The sequence below is a fragment of the Aquarana catesbeiana genome, linkage group LG09 (assembly GCF_042186555.1).
Source record: "Aquarana catesbeiana isolate 2022-GZ linkage group LG09, ASM4218655v1, whole genome shotgun sequence".
Lineage (NCBI taxonomy): Eukaryota > Metazoa > Chordata > Amphibia > Anura > Ranidae > Aquarana > Aquarana catesbeiana.
In genome coordinates this window covers 301,703,872-301,723,272 of record NC_133332.1, presented here as the reverse complement: position 1 = coordinate 301,723,272, position 19,401 = coordinate 301,703,872, and the positions used below count along the sequence as shown (strand labels likewise).

The 19,401-nt window shown below is 51.9% G+C and overlaps 1 protein-coding gene across 8 annotated transcripts in view; it reads left to right on the top strand.

The window, feature by feature from the left end:
• Positions 1–6,825: 6,825 nt before the first annotated feature.
• RAPGEF1 (Rap guanine nucleotide exchange factor 1) overlaps positions 6,826–19,401 on the top strand; it is a 162,824-nt gene continuing 150,248 nt past the window's right edge. For 2 of the 8 annotated variants that reach the window (XM_073600514.1, XM_073600513.1), the window contains exon 1: positions 6,826–7,063. In XM_073600514.1, the coding sequence (XP_073456615.1) occupies positions 7,039–7,063 (25 nt within the window). In that variant the 5' untranslated portion in view covers positions 6,826–7,038. Of the gene's footprint in view, positions 7,064–12,839; positions 12,862–19,401 lie in introns of those variants that run through there. The other 6 variants (XM_073600517.1, XM_073600516.1, XM_073600519.1 and 3 more) reach the window with 4 other exon arrangements.

Below are 19,401 nucleotides of genomic sequence, written 5' to 3'. Positions count from 1 at the left end.
ACACCGGGGCGGTTTGCAGGCGTTATTGCGCTAAAAATAGCGCCTGAAAACCGCCCCTAAACAGCTTCCGCTGTTTGTTCAGTGTGAAAGCCCGAGGGCTTTCACACTGAAGCGGTGCGCTGGCAGGAGAAGAAAAAATCTCCTGTCAGCCGCTTCTTTGGAGCGGTGAAGGAGCGGTGTATTCACCGCTCCTAAACTGCTCCTGCCCATTGAAATCAATGGGACAGCGCGGCTATACCGCGGTAATACCGCGGCTATAGCCGCGCTATACGAGGGGTTTTAACCTTTTTTCGGCCGCCAGCGGGGGGTTAAAACCGCACCGCTAGAGGCCGAATACCGCGGTAAAACAGCGCTAAATATATCGCTGTTTTACCGCCGACGCCCCCTACCGCCCCAGTGTGAAAGGGGCCTAAAGGAGAAGCAGTTGCCACAAAGGGGCGATCTCTCCTGTTACCGGTGGCAAGTTTGGAAAGGATGAAGTTCTGAAGGAGTACCAGAGCAGACGCTTCACTAGCTGGGGACAGTGAAGTGGTAGGAAAGCTTCAGTAGAGACTCATCCAGGAATGCAGCGGTTAGCTGTGACCAAAGCTTAAAGGAGTATGGCGGGTAGCTGTAAGTAAAGCTTGAAGATAAAGTACAGCGGTTAGCTGTGAGTGAAGCTTGGGGAATCCAGCGGGTGGCTGAGAGTCCAGGAAGTCTAGAGAGAGAGACGGCGAGCTGAGCTTAAAGATCTACAGTGGGTTACCGTGAGTTAAACTGGAAGATCTGCAGTAGGATACTGTGAGAGCATTTGTTGTTATAGGGGACAGTGGTTGCTACAAGATACAGATTGCTGCATTCAGCTTAAAGGCTCTCATTCTGTATTGCTGTCTGCCTAGTTCTACTTTTGTCTGCAGATTTTGCCTTAATTGCTATTGCATTTGCCTAAGGGTGTCCTGTGCCCTAAACCCTCTCTCCCCAACGTTCCTGTTAAGAGAAATAAAACACTCTCTTTGTTCAATTTTACAAAAAGTGACTGGCGCCCACTCATTTCACCTTGTACCACACCCACTATGCCTAGTAATCTGCACCCTGAGGAGGAATGTCAGTTCTCCATGGCTCGGGGGTCACCATCAATCCCTTGGAAGTCGGGAGACCGCTACATCTCTATGTGGGTGAAAGGGTGGCTGTGGCTGTGATGGGGGTCTCTGTATTTTTGTGGGGTATGGCTGTAATGGGGTCTCTGTATCTCTGGGGCAACGTGGCTGTGATGGTTAGACCTGTAATAGGGGTTTCTGTATCCCCGGGGGATGGCTGTGATTGGGTCTTGTATCTCTCTGAGTGATGACTGTGATAGGGGCCTCTGAGGTAGGGAGGGCTGTGATCTGATCTCTGTATCTCTGGGGGGAAGGGTGTATGGTTTTGATGGGAGTCTCTGTATCTTTAGGGGGGTATGGCTGTGCTAGGGGTCTCTGTATTTTTGGCTGTGAAGGGGTCTCTGTGTTTGGGGGAATGGCTATAATGAGATCTTTGTATCTCTGGGGGGGTGATGGGGGGTTTCTGTCTCTCAGGAAAAGTGTGGGGGGGGGTTTAAAATCGAGTCTCTGTGCATTTGGGGGGAATGCTGTAATGGGGGTCTCTATATCTCTGGAGGAAGGGGCTATGGTTGTCATGGGGTCTCTATATCTAGCGGGGGAAGAATGGCTATGATGAGGGTCTCTGTGGTTCCAAGATGCGGGTATGTGTGCCAGGGGGTCTCTGTATCTTGGGGGGTGTGGCTTTGATGGGGGGGTCTCTGTGTTTCTGGTTGTGAAAGAGTCTCTTTGTATTGTTGGGGTGGAGGTTGCTGTGATGGGGGTCTCTGGGAAGGGGGAGTGGCTGTTATGGGGGTCTCTGTATCTCTGGGGGGGGGGCTGTGATTTGGGTCTCTGTATGTTTGGGGAGTATGGCTGTAATAAGGGTCTCCCTATTATTTTGGGGGGATGTTATGATGGGGATCTCCATGTAGCTGCCAATTCTTCTGCCTTCCTACATTGTTATGCTGGGAGCCAGAGCAGCCTATGTAAAATCCTCTTCTCATGCTGGCTGTGCTGCAGCTTTGTGTGAGACTTCTCCCCACAGATCACCCCCTCTTTCTGATAGCAGAGCAAAGGACCAAGGAGGAGGACATTGGGCTGCTGCATTGCACCCTAGAACATGTAGTCCTTTGCAGAGACTGCTGCACTCTAGAGAAGCGGTTCTCAACCTGGGGGTCGGGACCCCAGAGGGGGTTGAATGACGATTTGCCAGGGGTCACCGAATCCTGGGCTGTTCCTGAAGCCTGCACTGCTCTCCCAGACTTTTTGCAGCCGCCCAGCTGGACTGTTCCTGGAGAGCGTGGTCGCCCACCCAGCCTCTTCGCAGCCGCCCATTCAGTTCACGGCATGGCTGGGGGTCAGAGACTAGAAGTCAGCTGACTGGTGAAGAATGTGAAGTGGGAGGGGCTGGAGGAGACCCTATCTTCTGATTTTGGCATAGGTGTCACTGCTGCGAGACACCACAAAGTCGGAGACACAGTGAGTAACACTACCTGTGATTGCCATTAAAAGTTCCCACTACAGTTCTCAGATCAGCAGATGACCTTGATCAAGAGCACCTAAGTTGGATGATCAGAACTCCCCCGAGCACTGCCACTGATCCCACCCCCCACCAGCACTGCCACTCATCCCAACTCCCCACCAGCATTGCCACTCATCCCAACTCCACACCAGCATTGCCACTCATCCCAACTCCACACCAGCATTGCCACTCATCCCATCTCCACACCAGCATTGCCACTCATTTCAACTCCAATTCCAAAGAACAAGAAAGACGGCTAGAGAGAGAGTTGGGGGGGGGGGGGATTAGGATAGTGAGAGATAAAAGGGAAAGAAAGAGAACAAAGAAAGAGAGAAAGAGTGGTACATCCTAAAATGTACCATAAGGGGTTTTAATACTGTACGAGTGGTAGGGAATCAGGGAGTGCTAAATATCTGTGGGTTAGGTGTGCAAATTACTTGTCTTGCCTTGGGTGCTGACACATCCACTCTACGAAAATAATTTTACTGTTAGGGGTCCCCACAACCTGGGAAATTTTATCCAGGGGTCATGACACTAGTAATGTTGAGAACCACTGCTCTAGAGTATATCTGTATAATTACAGATCCCAATAGACTGGGAGACAATAGGAGGAGGAGAGTGGATTCTTTTACTGTACTGCCTGGGAAAATGTATGGCTTTTGCACCCAGGATCCAGGACCTCTGTCAGTCATTTCCTCTCACCCAAGAGCCAGTAAGAGAGGGGAACTGGGCCTCAGACCACGGAAGGAAGCAGACATCCAAGCTAGAGTACTGAATCCACAGGCACTTGCTGCCAGGTGTGCCAGAGCAGCAGCAGCATTGTCAGCCACAAGGGGCAGGTTCGCTGGTTTTCATTTGCATCTACAGGTACAGAGCCGGTTTGCCAAAGTCAAGTCATTGATCCATGAGGGTACTCACAGCTGTACAGTAAAACTAAGCAAGAGTCTGGCTAATGCAGTTTGCCATCCAGTTCTTTGGACACTACCATACTCATACAGCATAGCATTGAGCAGTGCCACATCACCACTTCTGGATTACCCTATTAGCTCAGATCCACTTACACCTTCCTACACTTGTTGCTTGCCCTTTTCATTACTGTTAAGCCTAGTTCAAGTTATTCCTGCAAGAGTTCTTCCTCAAGTTATCACCTTCTCGAACTGGGATTATCTGGAAGCCACTTAGCATCACCATTAGTGCACCACCGAAAAGGCCCCAACCACCTAGGGTTTTTGCAGATTTTTTTACTCCCTGTTCATAGTATTTACATAGTCTTTAGCAATTTTCACCTTCTGGGAACACTGAAGTCCTGCAGACAGACTTGGACCTAGGAAAGTCACTCCAGGGCTAATGGCAGTGTAGCCTTCAGGGATTCTATCCATTTGTTCACTCAAGGCACCCTTTAAAATTCTGCACAGGCACCCCATTCTAAAATGTAAAAACTGAACTAATAGTTTCATATAATGCAGCAACATCCAGACATAAGACATCCATCATTAGAGGTGATTTATTTTTCCAAAGCAAATACACCTTTGCACACTGGTACTGACTAGTATCCCAATGTTTCTCTTCTCCATCAGTTTCTCTCCTTAACTTAGCTAAAGTGACCCCAATGATGATGGAGAGGAGAAGGGGTGGAGCAAACAAGGATAGTACATCCAACATCCTCCCTATTAACTGAAGATGTCATTGTTTGTTAGGACAGGTGGCTAGAAGGTTGTAACGGTGTACAATAAAAACCCGGGGGTGTGTGTAACTAAAAGCAGGCTTGTTCCACCCACTGGCTTGTACACAGTTGTTAAGCAATTTTAGGCATATTCCCAAAGCATCCCTGAAGAAACCTGAAGACACCCTGGTTAAAAAAGATTGCTGTAGGGGACTTGCTTACAGTTTAAGCTGAATGGTAAAACCCGGGCCCAGTTACTCTTAAGTATCCTTTATTTTAAGTGTATCACTACCTTTGTTATTCATTTCATCCATTATCTCTGTCTACCTTTACTTACTTTATTGCATGACAATATATTTCGCTAGTTTTACAAAATGGTCTGGTGCTTGCATTCGTTAAAATAGCATTGTAGCTGGATACTAATATCACTTCAGTGATTTCTCTGTGAAATTGTGTGTTTGAATACTCAGGTTGGTGTGTCAGACCAGGAACAGAGGACACATTTTTAACTAGCAGCTCCTTCAAGGGTGGTACTACATCTGTGTCACACCCCCCAATAATGGGGGAGTCTCTATATCTCTATGGGGGGCTATGATGGGGGTCTTTTTATCTGTGTTTTTTTTTTTTTTGGAGGGGTGGTGTTGCTGTATTAGGGGTGTCTATTTCTCAGGAGATTGCTGTGATGGGGTCTCTGTCTCTAAGGGGGGGGGGCTATGATGGGGGTCTTTTTATCTGTGGTTTTTTTTTTTTTTTTTTGGAGGGGTGGTGTTGCTGTATTAGGGGTGTCTATTTCTCAGGAGATTGCTAAGATGGGGTCTCTGTCTCTATGGGGGGGGGGGGGGGGCTATGATGGGGGTCTTTTTATCTGTGTTTTTTTTTTTTGGAGGGGTGGTGTTGCTGTACTAGGGGTGTCTATTTCTCAGGAGATGGTTGTGATGGGGGGTCTCTGTTTCTATGGGAGGGGGTGGTGACTGTGATGGTGGATCTCTGTATCTTTTGGGGTGTATGTCTGTGATGGGGTCTCTGTGTTTTTTTTAGGGGGGGGGTGTTGCTGTAATAGGGGTCTCTGTATCTCAGGGTGGTGGTTGTGATGGGGGCCTCTGTCTCTCTGGGAGGGGGGGTGGCTTTGATAGGGGTGTTTATATTTTGGGGGGTGGCTATAATAGGGCCTCTGTATCTCTGGTATGAGGAGGTGGGTGTGATGAGGATCTATTTTTTTTGGGGGGGGGCTGCTCTGATAGGGGTCTCTGTACCTCTGGGGGATGGGGATCTCTGTGTAGAGATGACAATGATAGGGTCTTTGTATCTCTAGGAAGGAGAGGTGGCTGTGATGAGTATCTTTCTATTTTTTGGGGTGGAGGAGGGTTGCTGTGATAGGGGTCTCTGTATCTCTGGGGATGTCTATGATGCACATTTCTGTGTGTTATGGGGGGGTGGCTGTGATGGGGGTCTCTGTATCTCAAGGCGATGGCTGTGTTAGGGGTCTCTGTGTTTTTGCGGGGTGGAGATTGCTGTGATGGTGGTTTCTGGGAAGAGTGGTCTGGGGGGGGGGGGGGTCTCTGCATCTCTGGGTGGGAAGGATAGCTCTGATGGGGTCTCTGTTTTTTTTTTTTTTTTTTTTGAGGGGAGGTTGTACAGGTCTTTGTATATCCTGGGGCAGGGGAGATAGCTGTGATGGGGTCTTTTTATCTTTGGGGTGTATGGCTGTGATGGGGTCTTTTTATCTTTGGGGTGTATGGCTGTGATGGGGGTCTCTGTCGCTTGGGGGGGGGGGGGGGCTATATGTACCTGAGGGGGATGGCTCTGATGTGGGTCTCTGTCTCTGCGATGGAAAGGGGTATGATTGTGATGGGGGTCTCTGGGAGGGGGGATGGTTGTGGTGGGGGATCTTTATATTTGGGGTGTATGGCTGTGATGGGGGTCTCTGTCGCTCTGGGTTTGGCTATCTGTACCTGAGGAGGCCTGGTCTGATGTGGGTCTCTGTCTCTGCGGTGGAAAGGGGTATGATTGTGATGGGGGTCTCTGGGAGGGGGGATGGTTGTGGTGGGGGATCTTTATATTTGGGATGTATGGCTGTGATATGATAGAGGTCTGTTTTTTTTTTTTTTTTGGAGGGGGGAGTAGTAATATGGGTCTCTGTAACTGAAGGGGGTGGCTGTAATGGGGGGTCTCTGTATCTATGGGATGTATGGCTGTGACGGGGGTCTCTGTATTTTTTCTTGAGGGGGTGGGGGTAGAATTGCTGTAATGGGGGTCTCTTAGGGGGGATGGCTGCGCTGGGGGTCTTTATTGTTATTATTAATTATTATTTAAGTCTGTAATTTTGGGGTGCATTACTGTGATCATTATTTTTCTGGGGGGGGGGGGTCTCTGTATTTCTGCGGAGGATGGCTGTTATGAGGGTCTGTGTGAATTTTTGTTGGGGGGTGTGTGTGTGGAATTGGATGGGGGTGCCTGTATCTGTGAGGTAGGTCTGTATCTGATGGGAGGGGTCTTATTATTGAATATTGGGGGATTACAGGGGGGAGAAGCTTTGCTATATGCGGAGTTTCCAGGCGTAGATGACAGGTCGGCGGTCACGTGACGCGGGTGCTGCTGGAGGTCAGTACCGGGGTGGGCCGCTGGGGGCGCGGTGAGTCTCCGGAGTGGAGGCGGCACCGGGAGATCCTCTCACACGCACACAGCAGCCACACCGGGGCATGCTGCTCCTCTCACCGCCGCCGCTTGTGGACTAGGCCGGGGACCGTCCCCGGAGCGGAAGCTGAAGCCCGGGCCTCAGGGGAGGCCTGCCCGCGGACATGTCCGGGAAAATAGAGAAAGCAGGTAAGAGAGTACGGAGGAGAGGAGGCCCCGGTACTGAGGGGAGAGAGAGAGCGGAGCCCCGCCCGAGCCTGGCGGCTATCGGATCTGCAGCAGGCCGCTCCCTGCACCGCCCCGGGGAGCACATTCTACCGGACCTCCGCCCCGCCACACTGTCTGCATGCTGGGAGGGGGCAGTGATTGTAAGGGAGAGCCGAGGGGGGACAATGATTGTACAGAAGAGAAGGGGGGGGGGGGGGGACAGTGATTGTAAGGGAGAGAAGGGGGGCAGTGATTGTAGAGGAGAGAAGGGGGGACAGTGATTGTAGAGGAGAGAAGGGGGGGGGGGACAGTGATTGTACAGAAGAGAAGGGGGGGGGGACAGTGATTGTAAGGGAGAGAGGTGAGGGGGGACAGTGATTGTAGAGAAGAGGGGGGGGACAATGATTGTAGAGGAGAGAAGGGGGGACAGTGATTGTAGAGGAGAGAAGGGGGGGGGGGGACAGTGATTGTACAGAAGAGGGGGGGGACAATGATTGTAGAGGAGAGAAGGGGGGACAGTGATTGTAGAGGAGAGAAGGGGGGGGGGGACAGTGATTGTACAGAAGAGAAGGGGGGGGACAGTGATTGTAGAGAAGAGAAGGGGGGGGGACAGTGATTGTACAGAAGAGAAGGGGGGGGGGACAGTGATTGTAGAGAAGAGAAGGGGGGGGACAGTGATTGTACAGAAGAGAAGGGGGGGGACAGTGATTGTACAGAAGAGAAGGGGGGGGGGGGGACAGTGATTGTAGAGGAGAGAAGGGGGGACAGTGATTGTACAGAAGAGAAGGGGGGGCAGTGATTGTACAGAAGAGAAGGGGGGGGACAGTGATTGTACAGAAGAGAAGGGGGGGGACAGTGATTGTACAGAAGAGAAGGGGGGGGGACAGTGATTGTAGAGGAGAGAAGGGGGGACAGTGATTGTACAGAAGAGAAGGGGGGGCAGTGATTGTACAGAAGAGAGGGGGGGGACAGTGATTGTACAGAAGAGAAGGGGGGGGGACAGTGATTGTACAGAAGAGAAGGGGGGGGGGGGGACAGTGATTGTAGAGGAGAGAAGGGGGGACAGTGATTGTACAGAAGAGAAGGGGGGGCAGTGATTGTACAGAAGAGAGGGGGGGGACAGTGATTGTACAGAAGAGAAGGGGGGGGGACAGTGATTGTACAGAAGAGAAGGGGGGGGGGGACAGTGATTGTACAGAAGAGAAGGGGGGGCAGTGATTGTACAGAAGAGAAGGGGGGACAGTGATTGTACAGAAGAGAGGGGGGGGGCAGTGATTGTAGAGGAGAGAAGGGGGGACAGTGATTGTAGAGGAGAGAAGGGGGGGGACAGTGATTGTACAGAAGAGAAGGGGGGGACAGTGATTGTACAGAAGAGAAGGGGGGGCAGTGATTGTACAGAAGGGGGGGGCAGTGATTGTAAGGGAGAGAGGTGAGGGGGGACAGTGATTGTACAGGAGGTGAGGGGGGACAGTGATTGTACAGAAGAGAAGGGGGGACAGTGATTGTACAGAAGAGAGGGGGGGCTGGGACAGTGATTGTAGAGGAGAGAAGGGGGGCAGTGATTGTACAGAAGAGAAGGGGGGACAGTGATTGTAGAGGAGAGAAGGGGGGGGGGGACAGTGATTGTACAGAAGAGAAGGGGGGGGGACAGTGATTGTACAGAAGAGAAGGGGGGGGGACAGTGATTGTACAGAAGAGAAGGGGGGGGGGACAGTGATTGTACAGAAGAGAAGGGGGGGGACAGTGATTGTACAGAAGAGAAGGGGGGGGGCAGTGATTGTACAGAAGAGAAGGGGGGGGGCAGTGATTGTACAGAAGAGAGGGGGGGGGGGGCAGTGATTGTACAGAAGAGAAGGGGGGGGACAGTGATTGTAGAGAAGAGAAGGGGGGGGACAGTGATTGTAGAGAAGAGAAGGGGGGGGACAGTGATTGTAGAGAAGAGAAGGGGGGGGGACAGTGATTGTAGAGAAGAGAAGGGGGGGGGACAGTGATTGTACAGAAGAGAAGGGGGGGGACAGTGATTGTACAGAAGAGAAGGGGGGGGACAGTGATTGTACAGAAGAGAAGGGGGGGGCAGTGATTGTACAGAAGAGAAGGGGGGGGGGACAGTGATTGTACAGAAGAGAAGGGGGGGGGACAGTGATTGTACAGAAGAGAAGGGGGGGGGGACAGTGATTGTACAGAAGAGAAGGGGGGGGACAGTGATTGTACAGAAGAGAAGGGGGGGGGGGGACAGTGATTGTACAGAAGAGAAGGGGGGGGGGACAGTGATTGTACAGAAGAGAAGGGGGGGGGACAGTGATTGTACAGAAGAGAAGGGGGGGGGGACAGTGATTGTACAGAAGAGAAGGGGGGGGGACAGTGATTGTACAGAAGAGAAGGGGGGGGGGGACAGTGATTGTACAGAAGAGAAGGGGGGGGACAGTGATTGTATAGAAGAGAAGGGGGGGGGGACAGTGATTGTATAGAAGAGAAGGGGGGGGGACAGTGATTGTATAGAAGAGAAGGGGGGGGGGACAGTGATTGTACAGAAGAGAAGGGGGGGACAGTGATTGTACAGAAGAGAAGGGGGGGGCAGTGATTGTAGAGGAGAGAAGGGGGACAGTGATTGTAGAGGAGAGAAGGGGGGACAGCGATTGTAGAGGAGAGAAGGGGGGACAGCGATTGTACAGAAGAGAAGGGGGGGACAGTGATTGTAGAGGAGAGAGGTGAAGGGGGACAGTGATTGTAGAGGAGAGAGGTGAGGGGGGACAGTGATTGTACAGAAGAGAAGGGGGACAGTGATTGTAAGAGAGCGAGCCAAGGGGGGGCAGTGATTATAGAGGAGAGAAGGGGGGCAGTTTTTGGAGAGAGAGCGGGGGGGGCAGTGATCTAGAGAGAAGGGGGGGCAATGACTAAGAGAGAGGGGTGAGGGGGACAATGAGGAGAGAGGTGGGGGGGGCATTGATTATAGAAGAGTGGTGAGGGGGGGGAGTGACTGTAGAGGAGAGAGGTGAGGGGGGGCAGTGACTGTAGAGGAGAGAGGTGAGGGGGGGCAGTGACTGTAGAGGAGAGAGGTGAGGGGGGGGGGGCAGTGACTGTAGAGGAGAGAGGTGAGGGGGGGCAGTGACTGTAGAGGAGAGAGGTGGGGGGGGGCAGTGACTGTAGAGGAGAGAGGTGGGGGGGGCAGTGACTGTAGAGGAGAGAGGTGGGGGGGGCAGTGACTGTAGAGGAGAGAGGTGGGGGGGCAGTGACTGTAGAGGAGAGAGGTGGGGGGGGCAGTGACTGTAGAGGAGAGAGGTGGGGGGGGCAGTGACTGTAGAGGAGAGAGGTGGGGGGGGGCAGTGACTGTAGAGGAGAGAGGTGGGGGGGGCAGTGACTGTAGAGGAGAGAGGTGGGGGGGGCAGTGACTGTAGAGGAGAGAGGTGGGGGGGGCAGTGACTGTAGAGGAGAGAGGTGGGGGGGCAGTGACTGTAGAGGAGAGAGGTGAGGGGGGGGCAGTGACCGTAGAGGAGGGAGGTGAGGGGGGGGGCAGTGACCGTAGAGGAGGGAGGTGAGGGGGGGCAGTGACCGTAGAGGAGGGAGGTGAGGGGGGGGGCAGTGACCGTAGAGGAGGGAGGTGAGGGGGGGCAGTGACCGTAGAGGAGAGAGGTGAGGGGGGGGCAGTGACTGTAGAGGAGAGAGGTGGGGGGGCAGTGACTGTAGAGGAGAGAGGTGAGGGGGGCAGTGACTGTAGAGGTGAGGGGGGGGGCACTGACTGTAGAGGAGGGAGGTGAGGGGGGGACTGTGACTGTAGAGGTGAGGAGGGACAGTGACTGTAGAGGAGAGAGGTGAGGGGGGACAGTGACTGTAGAGGAGAGAGGTGAGGGGGGACAGTGACTGCAGAGGAGAGAGGTGAAGAGGGCATTGATTGTAGGAGAGAGGTGAGGAGGGGACAGTGACTGTAGAGGAGAGAGGTGAGGGGGGACAGTGACTGTATAGGAGAGAGGTGAGGGGGGGACAGTGACTGTAGAGGAGAGAGGTGAGGGGGGGACAGTGACTGTAGAGGAGAGAGGTGAGGGGGGGACAGTGACTGTAGAGGAGAGAGGTGAGGGGGGACAGTGACTGTAGAGGAGAGAGGTGAGGGGGGCAGTGACTGGAGAGGTGAGGGGGGGCAGTGACTGTAGAGGAGAGAGGTGAGGGGGGGCAGTGACTGTAGAGGAGAGAGGTGAGGGGGGGGCAGTGACTGTAGAGGAGAGAGGTGAGGGGGGGGCAGTGACTGTAGAGGAGAGAGGTGAGGGGGGGCAGTGACTGTAGAGGAGAGAGGTGAGGGGGGGGCAGTGACTGTAGAGGAGAGAGGTGAGGGGGGGCAGTGACTGTAGAGGAGAGAGGTGAGGGGGGCAGTGACTGTAGAGGAGAGAGGTGAGGGGGGGACAGTGACTGTAGAGGAGAGAGGTGAGGGGGGACAGTGACTAGAGGAGAGAGGTGAGGGGGGACAGTGACTGTAGAGGGGGGGGCAGTGACTGTAGAGGAGAGAGGTGAGGGGAGACAGTGACTGTAGAGGAGAGAGGTGAGGGGAGACAGTGACTGTAGAGGAGAGAGGTGAGGGGAGACAGTGACTGTAGAGGGGGGCAATGACTGTAGAGGAGAGAGGTGAGGGGGGACAGTGACTGTAGAGGAGAGAGGTGAGGGGAGACAGTGACTGTAGAGGAGAGAGGTGAGGGGGGACAGTGACTGTAGAGAGGGGGCAGTGACTGTAGAGGAGAGAGGTGAGGGGGGACAGTGACTGTAGAGGAGAGAGGTGAGGGGAGACAGTGACTGTAGAGGAGAGAGGTGAGGGGGGACAGTGACTGTAGAGAGGGGACAGTGACTGTAGAGGAGAGAGGTGAGGGGGGACAGTGACTGTAGAGGGGGGGGCAGTGACTGTAGAGGAGAGAGGTGAGGGGAGACAGTGACTGTAGAGGAGAGAGGTGAGGGGAGACAGTGACTGTAGAGAGGGGGCAGTGACTGTAGAGGAGAGAGGTGAGGGGAGACAGTGACTGTAGAGGAGAGAGGTGAGGGGAGACAGTGACTGTAGAGGAGAGAGGTGAGGGGAGACAGTGACTGTAGAGGAGAGAGGTGAGGGGGGACAGTGACTGTAGAGGAGAGAGGTGAGGGGGGACAGTGACTGTAGAGGAGAGCGCTGAGGGGGGACAGTGACTGTAGAGGAGAGCGCTGAGGGGGGACAGTGACTGTAGAGGAGAGAGGTGAGGGGGGACAGTGACTGTAGAGGAGAGAGGTGAGGGGGGACAGTGACTGTAGAGGAGAGAGGTGAGGGGAGACAGTGACTGTAGAGGAGAGAGGTGAGGGGGGACAGTGACTGTAGAGGAGAGAGGTGAGGGGAGACAGTGACTGTAGAGAGGGGGCAGTGACTGTAGATTAGAGAGGTGAGGGGGGACAGTGTTTGTGAAGGGGAGAGTGGTGTATTGGTAGTAGCAGGGAGAGAAGATTGAGGGAGGACAGTTACTGATAGCAGGGGATAATGTGTGGGGGGGGGATAGCAGATAGAGGTAGCTGAGGAGCAAAGTTTGTAGGGAGGGTGGGTTGCGGGGAACAGCATTAATTGTTAGGAATTGAACATTCGGGGATGTTAGTAATAATAAAGGGGAGAAGTGCAGAGGGGAGTGAAGGGGAATAGCAGTAGCAGAGGGAATATTGGGGGTAATGGTGAGTAAACAAGGTAATTAATACATGGGGGTGACGTCATCCTGAGAAAGGTGATGACAGATTTGAGGGCTTCTTGATCTCATTCTTGGCCACACACTGCCCAGGTCTAATGAAAGGTGAATGATTCAACTGGGATTCTCCATAGAATATGAATGAGAGCACTTGACTTATAGAGGTGTTGATGGGCAGGAAAACCCCAAGGACCATGTCTGCAGCTGAGTACCAGACTCTCATATATTTAAACATTCCTTGTTATTGGCTAATTGTTAATTGTGGCTGAGCAGTTTAATATAATTTTCAAGTGTTTGTTAACCCCCCAAAAAACTTCAGATCCTATTCCCTTAAAACAGTGCTTGTGCTGTGTAATCTGCCCCCTTCTAAACTGTAAAAAACCTGCCTGATTCTGCCACTTCCTGTGTCCCCCTCTCAGCACTGACCACGATAATCGGGGTTGCTGAGCCCGGACCACCTTGGTCAGAGTATGTCCCTTTGTCATCCGCAGCTGTCATCTCTGCTCTCCTCTCACCCCCTTCCTCCCTACCTGTCAGCTCTGGGTTCTTTCTCTGCGCCACCCCCCCCCCCCCCACCCCCCCAAACCCCACCGCTATTAGTACATAGGCATACCACACTGTGTAAGTTTTTTTTTTTTTTTTTTTTTCTAAAAACAAGGATTGTGCATACGTTTTTTAGAGCGATCTTCAGGGCGGTCACTGGACTCGCGGTTGCTTTACGTCTCCAAGACAGGGCTTTTGCGGGAGGGGCTGAGCGGCCACATGACCACCCCTGCTGACGTCAGAGGGAGGTCTCGGCCCCTCCTGCAATAGCTATGTATCGAATCTGTAAAGTGGCCATGAGTCACGTGAATGGCCTGAAGATCCCCTTTAAAAAGGTATTTACAATCCTCGTTTTAGAAAAGACTTACACAGTGTGGTATGCTTGCCTATAATTTATCATTTTGAGTTAACAAACACTTTAAGCTGACGATATATTGTACAGTTTTATTGTTACATTTCCCTTCAACTGTGCAGTGCAAGGGCCTGCCTGATGGCATACAAATTGACAGTTTTTACGTTTGACATCACATATTATATGGTTTTGGCAAATCTAAAGGAAAATTGTATAATGTATGCCTCTTTGTATTGGGAATTGTTTCCTGTTGGCCAATCTGCCGGTATTCTGAATTTAGGTTTAAAATACATTTTCCTTTTTTTTGGTTAGTGTTGAACCATGTAGCTGTAGTTTTGCTGAGAACTTCAGGGAAGTTGTGTAGAAGTGTGGCAACTGATTTCACGTTACACAATTCAAGTGTGGGGTGATTTCTGATAAGCTAATGCAGGGCTTGACAAAATTTTGCTTTGAGCCCCTGTTCATATCGGCCATGATTCAACGTGATTTGACATGACAAATCGCAGCCTATTGCCGGCAACCACACCTTCCCAGTCGGCGCCACGCCAACTTTGCGGCACCTCACAGATTTCCAAAAGTAGTTCCTGCGCTACTTTGTCGGAGATTTTCAATAGACATCTGTGCATGAACCCACGCAGATGTCTTTCAAATCGCCCCTGAACTCGCACTGAAATGCGGGTTTGAAATCGTGCGAGTTCAGCTGAAGTTCAGTTCAGTGTGAACGAGGGCTGAATCTAGCAGCCAGCTAAAAGCCAGTTTATTAAATCGGCTGCCTGGCACTCGGAACTGCATGCCCGGAGTGTCGGGCAATACGAATTGCTCATGCCTGGTGCCAAACAAAAAAACCCCGTAAATTAAAGCAAAAAAAACAAAACTTTTTTTTTTCGGTTATAAGATTATGCAAATAACTTCTTTCCCCTTTACTAAGGTGGGCTGATATGGCGGCCCTGTTTCAGTGCCCTGATTATCTGTATGAAATGTCTCCTGCCACACTCTGTCCACTTACCAGCACTTAGGAAAGGGTGCCAGATCAAGCCCGCAACCCCAGCACCCAGCTGTCAAACTGGGAAGATGTCGGAGGTGGGCAGTGAGTGCAAGCAAGGGAAGCCCTCAGTCAGAATGGCAGGTGTGCCGCACTCATCACAGTCCTACCCACCAAGAGAAGGACGCCGGTTTCCACAAATGAGTGCTGTATGCCGCTCCAGCATGCTACAAAGCCACAGCCTCCCTCACCGGTCAACCTAACCTCTTATGCCGCGTACACACGGTCGGACTTTTCAGCTACAAAAGTCTGACAGCCCGTCCGACAGACTTTCAGCGGACTTTCAACAGACTTTCTAGCGACCGGACTTGCCTACACACGATCACACCAAAGTCAGACGGATTCGGACGTGATGACGTACACCGGACTAAAATAAGGAAGTTGATAGCCAGTAGCCAATAGCTGCCCTAGCGTGGGTTTTTGTCCGTCGGACTAGCATACAGGCGAGCGGATTTCTGGGTCCGGTGGAGTTACGACGTAAAAATTTGAAGCATGTTCCAAATCTAAAGTCTGTCAGATTTGCGACTGGAAAAGTCCGGTGAAGCTCACGGCGTCTGTCGGACAAGTCTGGTCGAAAAGTCCGACCGTGTGTATGCGGCATTAGTCTGCGCATCCACGGGGGTGGGCCACATGGGGAGACCGAATCCAGACTGCTGCTGCAGTGTAGCTCTGGTGCCAGGATGCAATTTCCAGTTACCATGGCAACCTGGCGACTGTGATTTGTTGAGCCTTGGACTAATGCTGAATTAAAATGCATTAAGGTAAAAAACTTGAGGCTTTAGAACCACTTTAAGTGACTTTAGGGGGAAGCAATGGTAATAGCTGCAATGATATAAGGTTCTATGTACATGGACAATGTTTTCCTGCCTGTGAAATGCTCATCAAGCGCAGGTTGACGGCTCCAATTTACCTCAATGGTGCAGTGTGGATGACCGCTCTGAGCAGTTTGTGATTTGCTTTCTCTCTATGCAGAACATCCGACTGAAATGAGATTTACATTGAAGGAAAATGGGACCAAACACAGTCTTCTACTGTACTTTGCATTTAATTGTGTGTTTAGGGAATGTTCCCTACACTAATGAACAAAAATGCACATTGAAATTACCATGCCATAGATAGAGATGACAAGAAATGATGTATGTACAATGTGATTTGATGGAACTGGAATTTTTTGACATGTTTGTACCTTGAGTTCTTTTGGTAAACTTTTATTTTCCCTTTCCGTCATTTCAGGACAGCCACAATAGAGAGATAGTCTCCTCCCCTTCCTCTGGAAACACTGCGCCAGCCCATAAAATCTCTCCTCCCCTGCCAGACCTCAGTTATTAGTGTTTCCTCCGGTGGGGAGACACTGTGCAGAGGAACCAGGCCGGGTGCAGTCAGGGAGACTGTGGCCTCTTTCTAAAAAATCATCCCTAGGGAAGCAGGGGCTTCCAGGATGAAGAGTGGCGGTACATACCGCAGCTGAAGCCACCCCTTCCTTGCCGAGCGCGGCATCAGGTCGTGGGGGACCCCTATCGCGTCCACAGGGCCGCAGCATGGAGACAGTCCGCTCTCCCCTGTATCCATACAGGCCGCAAAAATTTGGAACCAGCGGGCCGGACGACGGGTGACGTCATTTCCGGCGGGGGGGCGGACGCTTTCCCTTTGACCCGCGACTTCCGGTTCCGGGTCGCGGGGCTGATAGGGGGCCGGGCTCAGGCTGGAGTGAGTCGCTTCACATGTACACAGTGTGAGACTCTACACAGGCAACCACCTGCAGTCATGTCTGAGGCAGATGCTGCAGCTCATTCGGACGCTGTCTCCAGCCTTCCAAAGGTAAGAGTTCCCTGGGGAGGGGTCCTCTCTATCTAAGGTTTGCTCTCCCTCATGTATGGTTCCTTACTTAGAGGGAGGGCAGTCCCCCTGGGTGGTCAGGGGGTGGGGGGGTGAGCGCAGTTCCCTTAAGGTGGATCTGGTACACCCCCAGGGTTGTTTCCACTTAAACTTGCTGGAAGTAATATGTGTTTTTTTGTATGTATTTTCAGAAATCTACAGAAAAAACAAAGTCCACTCATGTCTCTAAAAGGAAGTGTGCCTCTTGTAGAGACAGTTTAGGGGAAGCATGGACTAAAGTTTTGTGTAAAGAGTGCATAGACTCCCTGGTTAAGGAAAGGGAATCTGAACAGCAGTCTGGGTTGGCAGCTTCTGTGAAAGAGCTGTCATCCACCTTTTCATCTTTTAAAACCTTATTTGAGACGTTCAAGCTTCCCTCTAAACCCATTCAGCAGGACACAACCCCGCCTCATGCTCAGGGCTCTGCACCTGCCAGATCTACCAATTTAGTTATGGCAGAGGAGATGTCAGGCCCTTCCGGGGTGGAGCGGAGGCAACCGGACAGTGGCACGTCTGATTCCCATGAGGAATCAGAAGGGGAGGACCAGGACGGGGAGTCCAGGAAAATCTCCAGGTATAAATTGTCCCTGGATGAGGTGGAAGATCTCTTGGGGGCAATATATACAACCCTCGGGATACACGAGGATAAAAAACCCCTATCTCTCCATGACCTTATGTATAAGGGCTTGGGAGATCAAAAAAAGAAAAGTTTTTTCCAGTACATGAAGTGCTGGTGGAAACTATTAAGAAGGAGTGGCAGGATCCTGAGAGGAAACCCTTCTTTTCTAGCTCCCTTAAGAGAAGGTTTCCATTTTCAGAGGATCCAGCGTCCATTTGGAATAAAAATCCCAAGTTGGATGCCGCCTTCTCTCAGGTCTCTAGACACACAGACCTGGCATTCGAGGATATGGGGGCTTTGTCGGATGTCATGGACAAAAGGATAGACTCACTTCTAAAAAAGACGTGGGACTCAACTGTGGGTAACTTAAAGCCAGAAATGGTTGTTACGGTCGTAGCCCGCAATTTAGAGCACTGGCTTTTCCAGATTCAGGAGCACATTGAAGCTGGCACAGCCAAGGAGACTATCCTAGCCTCGTTCCCCACGATTCTGCGAGGAATCGCATACATTGCAGACGCCTCAGCAGAGTCAGTCCGTATGTCGGCCAGATCAGCGGCGCTGGCGAATTCGGCCAGAAGAGCGCTCTGGCTGAAAACTTGGCCGGGGGACACCGCCTCCAAGGTCAAACTGTGCGGGATTCCCCTGACAGGTGATCTACTCTTTGGCCCTGGTTTAGAGACGGTCTTAGACCGTACAGCGGACAAAAAGAAGTCCTTTCCGCCTAAGAGGAAAGCCCCAGCTCAGACGAGAAAGGGGTTTCGTCCGAAAAAAGGCAAGGAATCTCCCAAGCAAGGGAAGAAAACTTGGGGCCAAAGAGGCAAGGGCAGAGGAGGGGCGATTTTTCGCCCTCCTGAGAAGGCCCGTAAAGATCAATGACTCTCTAGGGACGGTGGGAGGAAGACTGGGGGCCTTCCTTCCACAGTGGGAGACCCTCTCACCCAATCGATTCATCCTGGGGGTCATAAGAAGGGGGTATCTCTTGGAATTCTCAAGACCACCCCCGCAAAGGTTCCTTGTTACGAAGCTTCCCAGCTGCTCAGCAAAGGCCGAAGCTTTGGTGGACGCCCTGAAGGAACTGGAGATTCAGAACGTAGTTCACAGAGTACCAAGGGGGCAGGAAGGAGAGGGGTTCTATTCCCACGTATTTGTGGTGAAAAAGCCCTCGGGAAAATTCAGACTGATTCTGAATTTAAAACCCTTAAACAGGTCAATTTGCTACAAAAGATTCCGCATGGAGTCAATCTTTACGGTCAGGGCCCTGCTACCACACAACTGTTATATGGTGTCTCTGGATCTCAGAGACGCATATTTACACGTCCCTATCGCAGAAACCTCCCAGAGGTTCCTCCGTTTAGCAGTAGACCTGCAGGGCACAATACTGCATCTGCAGTTTCAAGCACTGCCCTTCGGGCTATCCTCCTCGCCCCGCATATTCACAAAGGTACTGGCAGAGGCGTTGGCCTTCCTGCGACTCCAGGGGGTATCAGTTATAGCCTATCTGGACGACCTGCTTCTTTTTGCAGTATCCCCAGAACAGTTGATCAGGGACCTCGATCTAACCAAGAGGGTTCTAACAGGTTTGGGGTGGCTGCTGAACTTAGAAAAGTCCAGTCTCATTCCCTCACAGCGCATTGTGTACCTGGGGTACCTGCTGGACACTACGCTCTCGAGAGTTTTTCTTCCAAGGGAAAAAATTCTAAAACTGGACAGAGCAGTTTTCTCCCTCCAGTGCAACCATCTGGTGTCCAAGAGGTCCATAATGTCAACATTAGGCCTTCTAACTTCTACTCTTCCAGCAGTGCAGTGGGCAGGATTACATTTTCGCCCCCTACAATCATATGTACTAAGAGTATGGGACCACAGTCAGAGGGATCTAGACACCTTAGTACAGGTTCCCCATCAAATAAAGAGATCTCTTTGGTGGTGGAGGAAGGAAGTGAACTTGTCACAGGGACGTCTGTGGCTCATCCCAGTCCCACAGATCCTAACCACGGATGCAAGTGGCAAGGGCTGGGGGGCACATCTGGGATCCCTTCTAGCGCAGGGCACATGGAAGGGCGACGAGCTGCAGAGGTCTTCCAACTGGAAAGAGCTGAGGGCAGTAGGCCTAGCCCTCAGATTCTTCAAAAAGGAACTCCAGGGCCACCATGTACAGGTACGGTCGGACAACTCATCCACCGTGGCCTATATAAACAAGCAGGGAGGCACCAGGAG